The sequence below is a fragment of the Patagioenas fasciata genome, chromosome 1 (genome assembly GCF_037038585.1).
Source record: "Patagioenas fasciata isolate bPatFas1 chromosome 1, bPatFas1.hap1, whole genome shotgun sequence".
NCBI classification, from domain to species: Eukaryota; Metazoa; Chordata; class Aves; order Columbiformes; family Columbidae; genus Patagioenas; species Patagioenas fasciata.
In genome coordinates this window covers 170776883-170791416 of record NC_092520.1, presented here as the reverse complement: position 1 = coordinate 170791416, position 14534 = coordinate 170776883, and the positions used below count along the sequence as shown (strand labels likewise).

Genomic DNA, 14534 nt, shown 5'->3' with positions numbered 1-14534 from the left:
GTGTATATATATATATTTTAAAAATAGAACCAACTCTTTTTACTATTCTTTAGTTAGTTCCCTGTAGAATCCTTCTTGTCCCTCACCCAGGGGATGCACTGAAGATAAAATTTCATTCATTTCAGAATCCTTTCAGTTTGTCACCACAGTGTGTGCTTGCTCCCTGTTCCCTGCCCCATCCCACAACTTATCAGATAGAGAAACACTATACGTTCCTTTCACACATGTGGAATGGAGAGATAGTTAAAATTTGAAATGAATTGGTAAACGTGCCAGTGGTTCCAAGCTGTCGAGGCAGTAAGTGGCCCTTCAGCAATGTTGTATGGGGCAGATGATGGAGCAAACCTTCACCTGGCAAGAGGGCCCTCCCTTAAGCTCCAGACGTGCCTTTCCTCTCTTCCTTTTTAATTTTGGAGACAGTGACACAGACAAGTATTCTATAGAAACTTAATTGAGCTTGGTGCTGACACAAATTTATTCTGGTCTCACATATTGAAAGCTTTAGTCTGCATTCAGTGGTAAGGAAAAAGCCACCCCAAACTACTATAATACATTAAACAAGAAGCAATTTACTTTGCAATTAGCTTTATACTTTTTTTTTTTTTCTGTGCAATTACTGCAGACGTTTAGATATGAGCTTTCTTCTTTACAAACAGATTTTAACTAAAGAGTTTAATTATATGCAAAAAGAAAAATGTTGTCTCTGATGTTTTCTTCTGAAACCTGCACTGAATACTTAATTCTGTGTGCATGAGAGTAAAATCTGCTGCTATGGATACAGTGAGGTCAGCATTTCAGCGTTATTATTTTACTGTGCTGTGTTAATGGAGATGGTAAGAGAATATTTTTGTTTCAACAAAAATATCTTAGAAAGTGTGATGTATTTTAAATTCATATGTAAAGCATTTTATTTAATATTTCTCTTTCAAGTATAGGAATATTAGAATAAAGTCCAGACTAACAGCACTGAAGAAACACCTTTTCTGTAATGAAACTTTACTTCCGTTTTCACCTGATGCTATAGGTTGTTTTACAAATATTAATTAAGCTACACAAAAGTCCTATGATAATCCTCAAGGTGACCCCAAAAAGAATAAGAAACATTTTATACTTTTTACAGAGCACAAAGAAAGACTGAATAGTTTTTCCCAAAAAGCTACAATTTTCTAGTTGTTCCTTGAAAAAGAAAAATGAGTAATGTCATTTTTTATCTTTCCTGCTTTTTGAAGAACTGCAGAACAAGAAATTCTTTTAAGTGAAAGAATAATGCTAAAGAATATCACCTCTAAACTGGCTGTTAGGTGGCACAGTTAAATAATGATTCTAACTCAGTTTTAAAATTGTCTTGCAAAAATACCTTTCCTATGAATTACTAAGTGTTTACTTTGGTTTTATCATTGTATCATAATCCTAATTTTCCTACTACCTACAGCATTCCAGGAAAGACTATGCAAAATAAAAATAGCACAACTTAATAGCTACACATAACACAAATACACCCAGTCTTCTTTCTTTTCTAGGAATGAAATACGCTAGAGAACCAAACCCCTTTTCTTCCTGTTGCTGATCACATTTAAGATACTATACTCTCTCTCTGCGTCTGTAAAAAACACTTCACCAGTAAACCCAATAACATTTCACTGAAAAGCACAAGCCGAGGTAAATCTGCAATGTCCAGACAGCTCAAGATATTTTGTTGTTTTATCACTGGGCTACACCACAGTGAGAGCCTGACTGAGGCAAAAGGGGCTGGTGTTTCAAACCAATTGTTTCATTTTCACAGAAGCTGAAGTCAGGAATGGTCACAGTCCTAAATTTTCACAGCTTCATAAAAGCATCGCTTGTGACAGGACAAGTTTCACAGGACTCCTGCCCAAACAGCCTGGGTTTTTTGCTTTTTTTGCTGTTTGTTGCAAACAAATTATTGTAACTAGCGAAGAGAAACTTGGACTTATGGTGTGAGCAAAACCAAAGGGCCATGAACTCTGTTCTGAATCTTACTGCACTCTCCTGTGCAGCCTTGTTCAATTAACTCACTTTTTCCTGGCAAACTCCCCGTCTCTGACACTGGACAAGCGTATTTCCTCAGGTGGCTGTTGATAGGACTCCTTAGGGTTTCTTCAGCACTTTAAAATAAGATTTACAACATTGACAACAGAAACAGAGGGTTTGTTAGCATTTGAGAACGATGTCCAAAAATGTTCTATACAGTCCCATTTTATTTTTTAAACTGGCTTTTTTTTTCAGACAAACACTTCGAAATTATGGAGACATCTGAACGATCATTTTTACCCTCTACATCCTCTGATGTGTTTTTTTTAACAAAACATAGAAAAGTCTGAAATGTGAGTTTCCAAATAGAAGTGTAAAAGAACAAACTCAGTGATGTTTTTAAAATTCTCAACCTCAAAAATAAACCCAACTCTTGAGAATTGCAAAAGCAATTAAAAAATTGATGATGAGAATAAAACTTCAGGGAAAAGCAGTATTTATTAGCAGATGGTAGAAGGCGACAAGCCTATTCAGCTTTTCTAAACAATAAAAACTTATTGAAAAGCTAGAAAACCTCCAACAAACTCAATTATACGTGACTGAATAAATCAAACTTCTAATCCTCTTATTAAGAAACTACTTCTTATACTTTTAATTCCTAAAAATGTATTTTCATTTTAAAAACTATTGATTTCTAAATAATCAGAAAAAGCTAAATATGAAGATTAGAAAACACATTAGAAGCCAAATCCTGGTGTGACTAATGAGGCTGTTACATTAACACCAGCACATACATCTAAATCTGTAGCATTCAGCAACTGAATAAGTTATTGTAAAAGTAGAATTTAGTGAAACAGAGAAACGATCCAATTGAAGAGACTTTCTTCAGTTATTATGCATCCATTGGCAGGATCAAACATATCTTCCAAACTTGCTATTGATTGCAAAGTAACATCAAATGGGATCTGAAAAAAAATTAAAAAAGGGGAAAAAAATCACACTTTACTAAGCTTACATGTATCAAAAAGTACATTTATACAAATAGTTCCATATTAAAGCCATATTTCTGACCTAGAATCAATGAATAAGTTAGAAATAGTCATTGCCTAGGTATAAACTTGTGGTTAATGACATCTCTTGCAGGAAACCAGTAAAACAGGATTAAGAGGAGGAAATTTCTGTGAACAGTCTTGCTCACAAAGTTTCTTCTGATCATCTGTAGGTTAAATGAAGATTTCAGACAAGAGCAGCAAGAACAACTAGTAACTCAGAAGCCTTTTTCTAAGATGAGAAGTTGAAAGTCTTGAGCTCTGTTTGGAAGGTGAAACAGAGGGCAGTGATAAACCGGTTTATATGTCCATTGGACATGGAGAAGAACTATTTAGCCGATTTAGGTATTAAGAAAAACAAATGAGAGGAAGAAAAGTTTGGAACAGGCTATGTAGGGAGGTTAACTTTTAATGCATTATTTTATTTATAAATTTACTTTTTAACATTCAAGATTGGAACTCCCAAACATGATGCCTTATTATCTCCCTCAAGAACACAGCTATTTATTAAATAGCTATATTAATAAACAAGCCAGCTGATCAATTTTTATTCTTAACACATGAACAGTCAAATAATTTTAAATGAATAATTCAATAAAAATGCACCTTTTCCATTTAGAAATATCATACAAACAGAAAAAAAGAGAATCAAAGAAGAGAAGTAGGAAACATGACAGCAGTTAAAGTGTGACAGCTCAGAGAATGAGAAAACAAATACCACAAATTAGAAATTACTTTGTCCAATTCATTCACAAGAAGAACAGCCACAAAAAAGTGTGTGGTGTGGAAAAATGATCTAAAACTACATGTAAGCAACGTATCTGCTGTCTTCTCCTGCATTCTTGAAAACAAAAGGAATGTACTACCCTGCAGTATACATCATCCAACTCTGAGCTTTCCACCTCTAGCCAAGAAGACCGGGTAGTGCACACACACTACTTATTTGAATGTTTGGAAATACCACCCATAAATACACTATACATAAAAAAGTGCAGAGCACTCTACAAGTTCTGTTTCCTTCAGAGAAGAATGAAGATACTCAGCATCTTGAAGGATTAGGCTTCTCTCGCTTAACCAAATCTTCCTTATCTAATAGGATCTTAGTTTGAAGCTTCTTTCTGAAACTTTGTGATGAAAAGCCCTTTGGTCCACCTGTTGAAACATTTTAGCTTGTTGTGGCATTTAAGTACAATAAAACAGAGCAGTTAACATCACATTCTTAAATCTGCTCCCTCACTTTCATCATAGACCCAAAAAAAGAAGCAGGCAAAGTGAGGAGGGATGCATAAGAATTTAAAAGAGGTCCAGGAGGTCCATGTAATTTTAAGGAAGCTCAGCTGTACCTTTCCCTGGGGATCTTATAATTCTCTCTACCGTGGAAGGTATTTCAGTGGGACTGTGGAAAGTATTGCATTGCAAAATGAATGGCTATGTATTTTGATGCCTTGGTAAAGCCAGATTGAGTGATATGAAGGTCTGGGAGTCCTCTGGGGGAGACTTTCAGGTGGCAAGAATGGTGCAATATGTATGAAAGGGAGGTAGGTACTCCCAGGTCCCAGACCGCAAGATGTGCTGGACAGCATTACAGATTCTTTCTTCTCTAATAGGCCACTAGCTGAACTGTTCCCAGATAAAACTTGGAATTCTTTTCTGGTAGGAAGAGCTACCTGACTGGAAAAGAAGAGTACAGAGTACAGTGGATGCCTTGTCTGTTATAATTCTATTGTGAACAATTACAGGCACGATATTTGAGGATTAGTAGGAGTTCCTTGGATTTCCTTGAGACCTGGTATCTGCAAGGGGCATTGGACTAGATGATCTCCAGAGGTCTCTTCCAGCCCCAACCATCCTGTGATTCTGGCAGCTGTGGTGCTCTCCTGATCTCCCTAGGTTGGCTGAGAACACTGCACAGTTCTGCTGTCCACTGTGAGCCAGTTCCTATTGTCTCTGGGATACCAACTGCAACTGGGTAACAAGATGAATACAGCAGCATAGACAAAAAAGTGTCACGCTGACCTTAAGGACATGTCATGGGCAAGGCAGAAAGAACTAAAGAAAATAAGAGGAAAGTCTGAATAACTGTGAAAACACAGAGATGGAAGGAAATTGCGTTTGGCAACTGCATCATGGAAATTCACTGGAGTCTGTGTAAACAATGACCAGAGAATAGTGCATAAACCAGATGAACCCACTGTGGGTGAGATTCATTTTTAATACATTTTTGTACATATAAAAATATTACTCTGATGAACAGTAAAGATGTTCACAGTTTGTAATCATGCACGGTGGTATTTTATTTGTAAAGATGAAAAAATAAATCCCCAACCAAAAGTGCAAAAAATGTATGAGAAAAAATGGGAAGATACTTAATGGTATAATCCATGTTTCAGTTTAACTGAACAACATTTTTATTTTAGAAAACAGATTTTTGTTATTAATGAGAATAGCATACCTCAGTTAATGGCAAGGACAGGGCTGGAACAGACGACAGCAGTGCTTTGACTTCAGATAAACACCTTTTAGCCATTTCCTAATGGTATACAACAAGAAAAAACAAATGCTGTACTATCAGTCTCCTCTGATAAGCTAACAGATGGCTTGGCTTTACCGAATTTTTCAGAACAATCAAGTTTTAGGCTATTCTAGTTGAATTCACAGCAAAACAAACCTTAGCTGATGAATATAAATTTTCAGCAACACAAATAGTTGTGTTTGCTGTACAAACACAAGTGCCCAAACCTTGGAGTTTCTACTGAGACAAAATTCCCCCTGGCTCAGGTATTAAACCCAGTGAGCGAGCATTCTTCTGCTATGTGTTTACTGAAGACCTTCTAAACAAACACTCTGACAAGATGATATTTATACATGTATAATGCATGGCATGTTAATCTGATTAGTATTCTAAACGTTGTTTTTCCAATTACTGAGATATATTAATGAAAGTCTGAGCGAAACCCTTCAGGTAATCAGAAACACCCACTAAAGGACAGCTCTGTCTGTCCTCCCAAACACACTGTGATTGGCCAACACATCATTTGTTCTCCAAGCTGGTCAAAATACAGCCTTGTAATAATGGCACAGTGCACAATTGTCACTGTTTCACAGCATCCATCAGACAAAATGACAGCCTCTACATCATTAATCATTTCATATAATAGATATAAAGAGAATCCTGTCACATGATAAATGTCTCCCACTTTGAACATAAACGTCTATTTTGCCTTGGCATTTATCAAGCAGCAGTTATGCTGTGGCAATGTTCTGTTCCAATGACATTATCTCAAACAGCCCACATGGAAAATTCTGAAATTACCTCTTTTGTGTGTGTATGTGAGGGGAGTCATTTGGTTGTGGACCATACTCAGCCTTGCTAATAAAAAGAAAAGAGGAAAGTGGCGTAGAGAAAATGAAAATAAATTCACTGCCAGCTTTAGTCCTTTCTCAATAATGTTATTAGAAGGTTCTTATTTCAGAAACCATCACTGCCCATTTTGCATTGAAGATGTGCAACTGATTTTTAAAAAGCACTTTTGGGTTGATTGCCATGCTAATTTGATGCTATGCCAGGCATCAATTTTCAAATGATGTACCCAAAGATGTAGCCTTTATTTTCAGGTGGAAGGTTGAAGATGGCAGATATTTTTGTAAAGTGACAAGCAGTAATAAGGAAAAGAAAAAGTTAAGTATTAAATAAAAAGTGAAAATATTTCAACATTTCTTGAAAGGGGTGATGGAAGTTTAATCTTTTATGTCTTCCTTCTAAGTCACCTGTCATTTATTTCCACAAAACAGACATCTTAAATAAAAGACTGTCAGACATATTTAACAGCAAAACTGTTCTCACTTACTTCTGTTTTTTCATCAAGATGTACTTTTGCAGCATTCATTTTGGGTTTTTTTGAGGGAATTATTTTCAAAGTTTCACTTTGTCCAAGAAAACTCATAGGTTCTGAAGCTGAAGACAAGCTTTTAGAATTTTGCATCAACATTTCAACTTGCTGCTTTAGATTAGATAATTTCTCCCGTAAAGAAATAATTCTGAAATAATACAAGATTTTTCATTATTGCTGTTATAAAGCAACAATATTTGCTGTTTCAAGGTTATAATTAAACTGACGTAGCTTTTATTACATATCGATTAGGTTCTACATTTTCTTTCATTTCAAGACTGATCTCATAATGTTACAAAACCAAGTTTTCCGTTAAAGAAAGTGGAAATATGGGATGCATTAGCATTTTGCCTTAAAAATTTTAAGTATTTGAAGTATGCCTCTCTAAGAAAAGGCTTTCTCATCCAACCAGCACTGGGTGGGCTGACAAACTGGGTGGCAAGGGCTGCAGCTCTTCTTGGACTGTTATTCTCCCCCTCCACCTGCTCAACAGTTCCAAAAATTCTGGGGCCAGATGAATGGCAAGGAGGGAGTAATGAAAACCACCACAGGATGTAAAATGAAGGGCTGAGTCTGGGGCTATACCTGAGAAAAATTCTTGCATGCTGAGAGTTGTAATATGGGATGAGAAAGCAGCTGATCCAGTCAGAGTATGTGAATTAATTGCTGAGACTGCTGCTTAGATTTGCTAGTGTTTTGTTACATTGCTATGCCAGTGTAACATAATTAGCATGTGTTACTCGGTTCTTTCAGAATCAAAACTAAAATGCTAATATAATAAAAAGGCATATGTTTGGATGGGTTTAACGCTGTGTACAGCATCTTACAGTTTTTATAGTGAAAAATCTCTCAAAAGAGAAAATGTATACTTTCAAAGACTTGTAGCTCTTTGATATTTTGTACTTTATTTTCTCCCATCCTAAATGGTTGACTGATCTTTAATATAGCATGAAATAACATGATGAAGTCAGTGATTATTTACCTAGCCAATGGAATCCACAAGTGGCCTGAAAACATAGACATTGAACTGAAAATCTTGATGTTACTAATCTTGATGGGCTTAGTATTATAAGCATAAAGCAGCAAAACCTGTAAAAGAGATGGAATAGGTGAGCTATAATGTAGTATGGTATAGTAGACCTGAGCTATTTCAATGATACTAGATTATAATAACTATCAAATACAGTGTACTGATGAAGACTTCAATAACTGATTTTCAAAAAAGAGAGGAATGTCAGTTCAAATGAATTTGTACTCTACTCAGTTTTTATAGTTGTTAAAACAATTTAGTTATTGATATAATTTATGTGGGTTTGAAAATTGACCTATGGAGTCACCACCAAAATCCCAGTCTTGTCATGATCCTGGTCAATCGATCCCATTTATCTTCATGTCCAAAGTTCCAATTTCAGGTAGGCTGAACAGATAGCTTTTACTGAATTTCCAAAGGCCCTCTGTAATTAGTTATATTTGTTATACGGCCTTGTGCATGGCTGGCATCATACTAGGTTTAAATCCATGAAGTGCACCTAACTCACCATCTAATAAAACTGTATCAATATAAGAGCAGAAGGAAATGAAATAGAATGTTCTCATCTTTTACTGATTTAATTTCCTATTATGATTTAAAATATGCTTCCTAGTGGTAGCTGTGGAGAATGTCAAGAATATGGCATTCATATATTAGTTTTTTTCAAGATCTCTCTTTTTCTGGCTCTCTCATGATCTGTGAGGTCATACCAAAGTAACCTGCAAAACTGTATTGAAAAGTACATTATTTGCACTAACTTCACAGGGCTTCTATCAGCTTACCAACAGAGATGAAAAGGGTCTAGTAGAAAATCTGACACTGATCTGCTATGCCAGAAAGTTTGGAGATCCTGGATTTCTATTGCAGTAGCAGAAATTTTACTTACATGCTGTTCTCTAGTTTAAAAATAAAGCAAATTCCATGTCCTAGTCTCTTGCTTTCCCACAACCCTCCAGCTTCCCTCATCTTTCACATTTAGTCTGATTTCTTAGGGAAATTAGGTTTACAGAATCCAATTTTCCCTGTATGTGTATATCTTTGCTTTTCCAACAGCCTCCCACTAAACTGTATTGTTTGAATGTATTGGTCAGCTCTAACCAAACTTAATAGAGTGAGGTCTTAAAGACATCAAGGACCTGCAAAAGGTGTGAATACAACATGGCCTGGAAGCTCTATGGGGTCAACAAAGTCTTTCATTGGCCTGCCACCAAAAACTTGTAAAGGAATTCTGTTTGTCTTGCATAGCAGGTTTGCGGCAGAGTAAATCTATAGGTCCCTGCTGTCCAGTGTGCCAGTTGGTATATGTATAAGATAACTCAATTGAAAAGCTGATTAGTCTCAACACAAATATTCATTGGAAATTAGACTTCATTTGTTCCAATACCGAAGGAACTGCTTTGGTGTAGTTATACCTTAGTCTCTGAATTGTTTGATGGCCCTGCCAGAGAAGGATGGTACCACTGAATGTTAATTTCCTTATTTGAAGCATTTGCTGCCCTGCTCTCCATCTGCCTATCTGCTTCTACAGTGACAGAAGCTGAAGAAGCTCTTTTCACACATGACATCTTTGGTGTAGTTCCAGTAATTTCAAGAGACATCTGAAACACGAAATAACATTTTTAATTGTATTTTTTCTACTGTAACATGCAAAATCTGTTATAATCTACTGTCTACTAAAATTGGTATGACTTTCACTCCTGCACAAATATACACTTATTTAGATAAATGGGTAATTTTAAAAGGTGTCCATTTTACCAAGTTAAGGCTTTTTAAAGTTCACATGGTGAGACATTTCTAAAGGTAATGCAAAGGACCTCTGGGCTGACTTACAGACACCTACACTAACAAAGATTGTTACCTTTGACTTATCTTCCTTATGGCATTATGTTTTTTGCTAAAGGATACTATTTGACATGCTAACAATACAAAATTCAGTGCTGAAAAAGTAATTAGTTGGCTATACATATTGATAATTAAAATAGTAACCTGAATGGTAGATTAATGCTTTATTTATTTTTACCTATTTGTTTTCTCATTAGCTGTGCAACTAACTAAGGGTGCTAACTACTGAAAATTCAGTCACTTAATTTGTGACGACTTGTCCTATGTCGTATTTACTACAATATATGTGGAACATTAGCAGGCTATTCATCAAATAGTTACTGTTTGGCCATCATCTACCAGGGAGGCAATGGAGGAATACTGTCAACCAACATACATTCATGAATAAAAGCTTTTTTTAAAATCATAAAATATTTGATTTAAAGGCTGAACAGTACTATGCCATTTCTACTTTTTAAAGTGTTACACAGAGCTGGAAAGAACAGAAGAGACCAAACAGTAACATTTGGGGGCAACGCTGAAGCTATTTAAAAAGGTTGTTAGTGTCTCCATCATTGATTCCAAAATGTGAACACTGAAAACATCTGCCTGGGAAGTTAGTTCATTTTTAGTTTTGAATGCTCATTGCTGAAAAATAAAATATGGAGAATTTTACCAACTTTATTTTCAGACAACACAGCTCACGACCGATACAGTACAGTAAATCCAGGTGAGCAGAAGATGGATTTTTCACAGCGACATAATCTAACTTCATAAAGCCCATTCCCATCTCACATCAAAATATAGTAGAAGTGAAGATAAAGATGAAGTCATGCATGCTGAAGTCATGCATTTGAGCACATGGATATGCCTTCAGTATGGCATGGGACAGTTAAGTGGAGATGATCCATACCACCTGGACTCTAAACACTACGGCAGTGGTTACAGTGGCCATAACCCACAGCATGCAATGAGGTGTTTGTGCATGGATCACCCACCTACAAGGATCTTCTGCATTCACAATCTTAGACTTTAGTGTTGGCAATGAATCACCCGCTATCTTGCTGGCACAAGGAGTGAACAAAATGATAAGAAAACACATATATGGGAGTGCGAACAGAATCACACAGAATCACAGAACGTTAAGGATTGGAAGGGACCTCGAAAGATCATCTAGACCAATCCCCTTGCCAGGGCAGGAACACCCACGCCCCTGAACTAGAGCTCTTAAAAGCCCATTTTACAATATATATTTCTTTCTAAAACATGTGGTATATATATTTTTTTTCACTGAACTGCACCTTTTATTTACATCATATTGAATCTTTTTGATGAAGGAATTTCAACTGCTCTTGTCAAAGCAGAAGGTTGCTGAATTACAGATATAAATATTTATCTATTAAACTTTCTCAAAAGCCTGAAACAAAAACCTGTTTTTAGTTGTTTCCAGTCCTACATGCCATCATGGACTGGCATAAAAAACAAGCGTGCAAAATGTAACAGGGCACAGAATTTTAATTATAGCCTTCTTAATGTAATTTGGATTCTTTGTTCAGCAGAGCTGAAAAAAAACTTCAAGAGTCAAAAATAGAATTACAAAGACACATGTAAGCAAAACAACCTTGTGCATAAAAATCATTCTTTCAAAAATGATATCTATTTGTACTGTTAAAAATCCCAGTATCAAATTACAGTAACATTTTTAAAATAACTTATACAGCCTTCTGAATAGTTAAAGCTTCTAAAAATATTGTGATAAAAATCAATGAAGCTTAGAATTAAAAAAGTAAGAGCTTTATGCTTGTTAGCTGTCTACAACACTGAAGCTAACACATGATTATGCAGCTTGCACCTGTCACGAACATGACAGTGAGCTCTGAAGCTTATTATTCTAGGACAGTGTAATACTAATTATGTCAAAAGAAAAGCAGACAGAGTAAAATAATTTTTGATATATGATGGCTGTTATAAATGTCACGTACCATATATTTACAATTTATTCAGTGGCACAGTCAGCTCTTTGTTGGGAAATGAGTAATGATATGCTGTCCAACACTGCAGAAAGTTCACCAACTCCAGAAGAGTTACTTTCACAAAATTATTTTAATTCATTTCCATAAGATAACAAATTCTCACTCCTCAAGGCTCCCTCACCTCTATCTAATACTGAACACAACAGGTAAAAACTAAACAACAGAGGCAATACAAAGTAACCTGTAATTTTAATTTTTTAGTATTGGAATAATAATTAATAAGAGAAGTGCGATGGAGCAACTTTGAAGACAATTATTTTTACATTGTATCTTCAAAGACTTTTACCACTCAATATTCAATATGAGTCCCACCATCAGCACAGACTCCAGAATGCCAATGCAAGATTTCTCCAAGTAATGTAATCTGAGCTGCCGACATTTGAAAGCTCAAGTAGGCTGTTTGCCAGCCAGAGATCTGAAAAGATTTATTTTCTTGCCAGCTGATAATTAGTGAAAAAAAACTGGCATGCAAGGCCTTCAGTAAATTTTGAGAAAACATAAATTACATATTTATTGAAAATCATATTTTTATTATAGGCCAAATTAACAATGTGGAGGATTGTACACAAATTACAAAGCAAATACCAGGACATTTTTGATGTGACACTTGGAGATCTACAAGACTAAAAGCCTCAGTCCTACCAAATAACACAGCCAACTTAACTAATAATGAAATCTGCTGCTTAATCTTCTAGGGTCTAAATACACTGGGTATGGGATAGAGATCATTTTTGCAGGAATGAATAACACAAGGTTATTAGCATCTTTTTAACTATGTCCTTCACTGCTTGCACAGGATTTTGGTTTTGCACTGATCTTCTGCATAATGAATTTCATTCTTCTATAGTTCTCTCAGAAATATCACTATTGGAACTAGCAAGAATCTGAGCAAAATGCAAGTAGAATACATACTTTTGAAACATCAGTAAAAAAATTAGTACCTTTGGAGAATCAGTTGGCCTACCATGTAGCAATTCTACATCACGTAGCTCTTCTGGGAAATTCTCAAGACAACACGTTGAATATTCAAACAAATGTTTTTTAAGAAAGGAATGCATTTCTGCTATGCGTAGAACAATCCCTGTGTCAAAAACAGAACTAAAGTGTCCAGCTCTTGCAGAAAATGATCCAGGTCCTGAGTTAGGGGCATCTTTGAAAAGAGATTTTAATTACATCATCATGTGCTATTGAAAAGTAAGGTTTCTACAGCTACTAAATTTTGAAAATATAGTAAAATATGTCCTTAAATATTACTAGGTTATGTTGTATTGTAATTTTTTCACTAGAGGTCTGATAAGGAAACAAGCTCTGTCTAGACATGATAAAATAGCATAAAATGGAGGTGCAGTTTCAAGGTTTACGTACTTCAGTTTAGATGTGTAAGCATCAGTATGTTCACAAGGTATGTGAGCACACACTAGAATAAACAGATATTTATTCCACATGATCAAAAGAAGCTCTACAGGCTCTTAAGATGCTAGTTTAGACAGCTAGTGGCTGATCAGCTGAGTCACTCCCTAGACTCTATCAGTACTAACTACAGCTGAGATATTCATGCACATTTTGACACCTACTTGTGGATACTTTACTGTCCTTACAGTTCTGTTGTGAGGTAGAATGCTTTCATTTGGTGCAGAGTAGCGAAGTTTCACTCTAAGCAGCATCTATATGTACAATCTAGTTCTACTGTCACCTATCAGGTTGTCACTTGTATATCCAGCAGCTGGCTATATGATACTGATGCATAGTATCAGGGCCCTGAAATTAATGGATTCTTACTGTTTGAAAGGTCCTATCTATTACCATCTTTTGTTTACAGTGAAATAAACCAAGTATGTATATAACATCTTGGGCTTTAGTCAAAGCACATTCAATAATGCTCAGCCTTCCCACTTCCGCTACACTCAGTTCTCACAAACAGGCCCTCAAACTGAACAGATGTGACTTAAGGCTGGTGTATCTATAACTAAAAACAAATTTAGATCATGAATTTTAAAAAATGCTTCAGATATAGTAATAGCAATTAAGTTTTGAGGCATGCTTTTCCTGGTATCATGAAGGCCTATGAATCATTATGAAATAAAGGTAATACCATCTGCTCTTACAACACTTGTAAACTGACATAAATCTTGATTTTAGTGAAGATTATTTCACATTTATACAATTTAAAGGAATTCAAAATGAGACTGTCTCAGACGATGGCCTTTGAATTTGACACTGTTGGCCCCCCAAAACAGTATCTCACCCATGGCAGTTTTCTAGAAGGAACTAAAAAATCATACCAAATAGAAAGCTCATGTTATAAAGTCTTTTAAAATAACTGTGGTAGTGAATTAAGTGAACCCAAGTTATTGCCTCTTTCTTCTGGCTGGTCTTGGTGGCAAGAGTTTCTGTTCCTTCACTTTGGCTCTGCTCATCTTGCATGATTTGTTTGTTTTCGGTAGAAGATGCTTCGGGACTTTCAGAGACAACATTGTCTCCATCTGCAAATCCAATAACAGTTCAACAAGACACATTAAGTGAATGGCTGCAATTCAAAAGCTATTTCTGCATTACGTTGGAATTGACTAATATGTAACTAAAAGAGTAACTTGTGAACCTGGTTATGTTTTTCATAAGGGGAAAATTGTTTCTATTCTGATTTAGTATTAGTTGAACTAGTAAAGAAAATATTTCTCGGATCATGGCCAGGAATCTGATTGATCTTTAAAGAAGCTAA

At 35.7% G+C, this 14534-nt stretch overlaps 1 protein-coding gene across 1 annotated transcript in view; it reads right to left on the bottom strand.

Annotated features, from left to right (window-relative positions):
* Positions 1 to 2471: 2471 nt before the first annotated feature.
* Positions 2472 to 14534, bottom strand: part of CFAP54 (cilia and flagella associated protein 54) — a 115226-nt gene continuing 103163 nt past the window's right edge. The window contains exons 63-69 of the mRNA XM_071800309.1: positions 14098 to 14298; positions 12757 to 12965; positions 9374 to 9559; positions 7914 to 8020; positions 6890 to 7079; positions 5494 to 5571; positions 2472 to 2957 (exon numbers count right to left, since the gene is read on the bottom strand). Coding sequence (XP_071656410.1) covers positions 2838 to 2957; positions 5494 to 5571; positions 6890 to 7079; positions 7914 to 8020; positions 9374 to 9559; positions 12757 to 12965; positions 14098 to 14298 — 1091 coding nt within the window. The 3' untranslated portion in view covers positions 2472 to 2837. The remainder of the gene's footprint in view (positions 2958 to 5493; positions 5572 to 6889; positions 7080 to 7913; positions 8021 to 9373; positions 9560 to 12756; positions 12966 to 14097; positions 14299 to 14534) is intronic.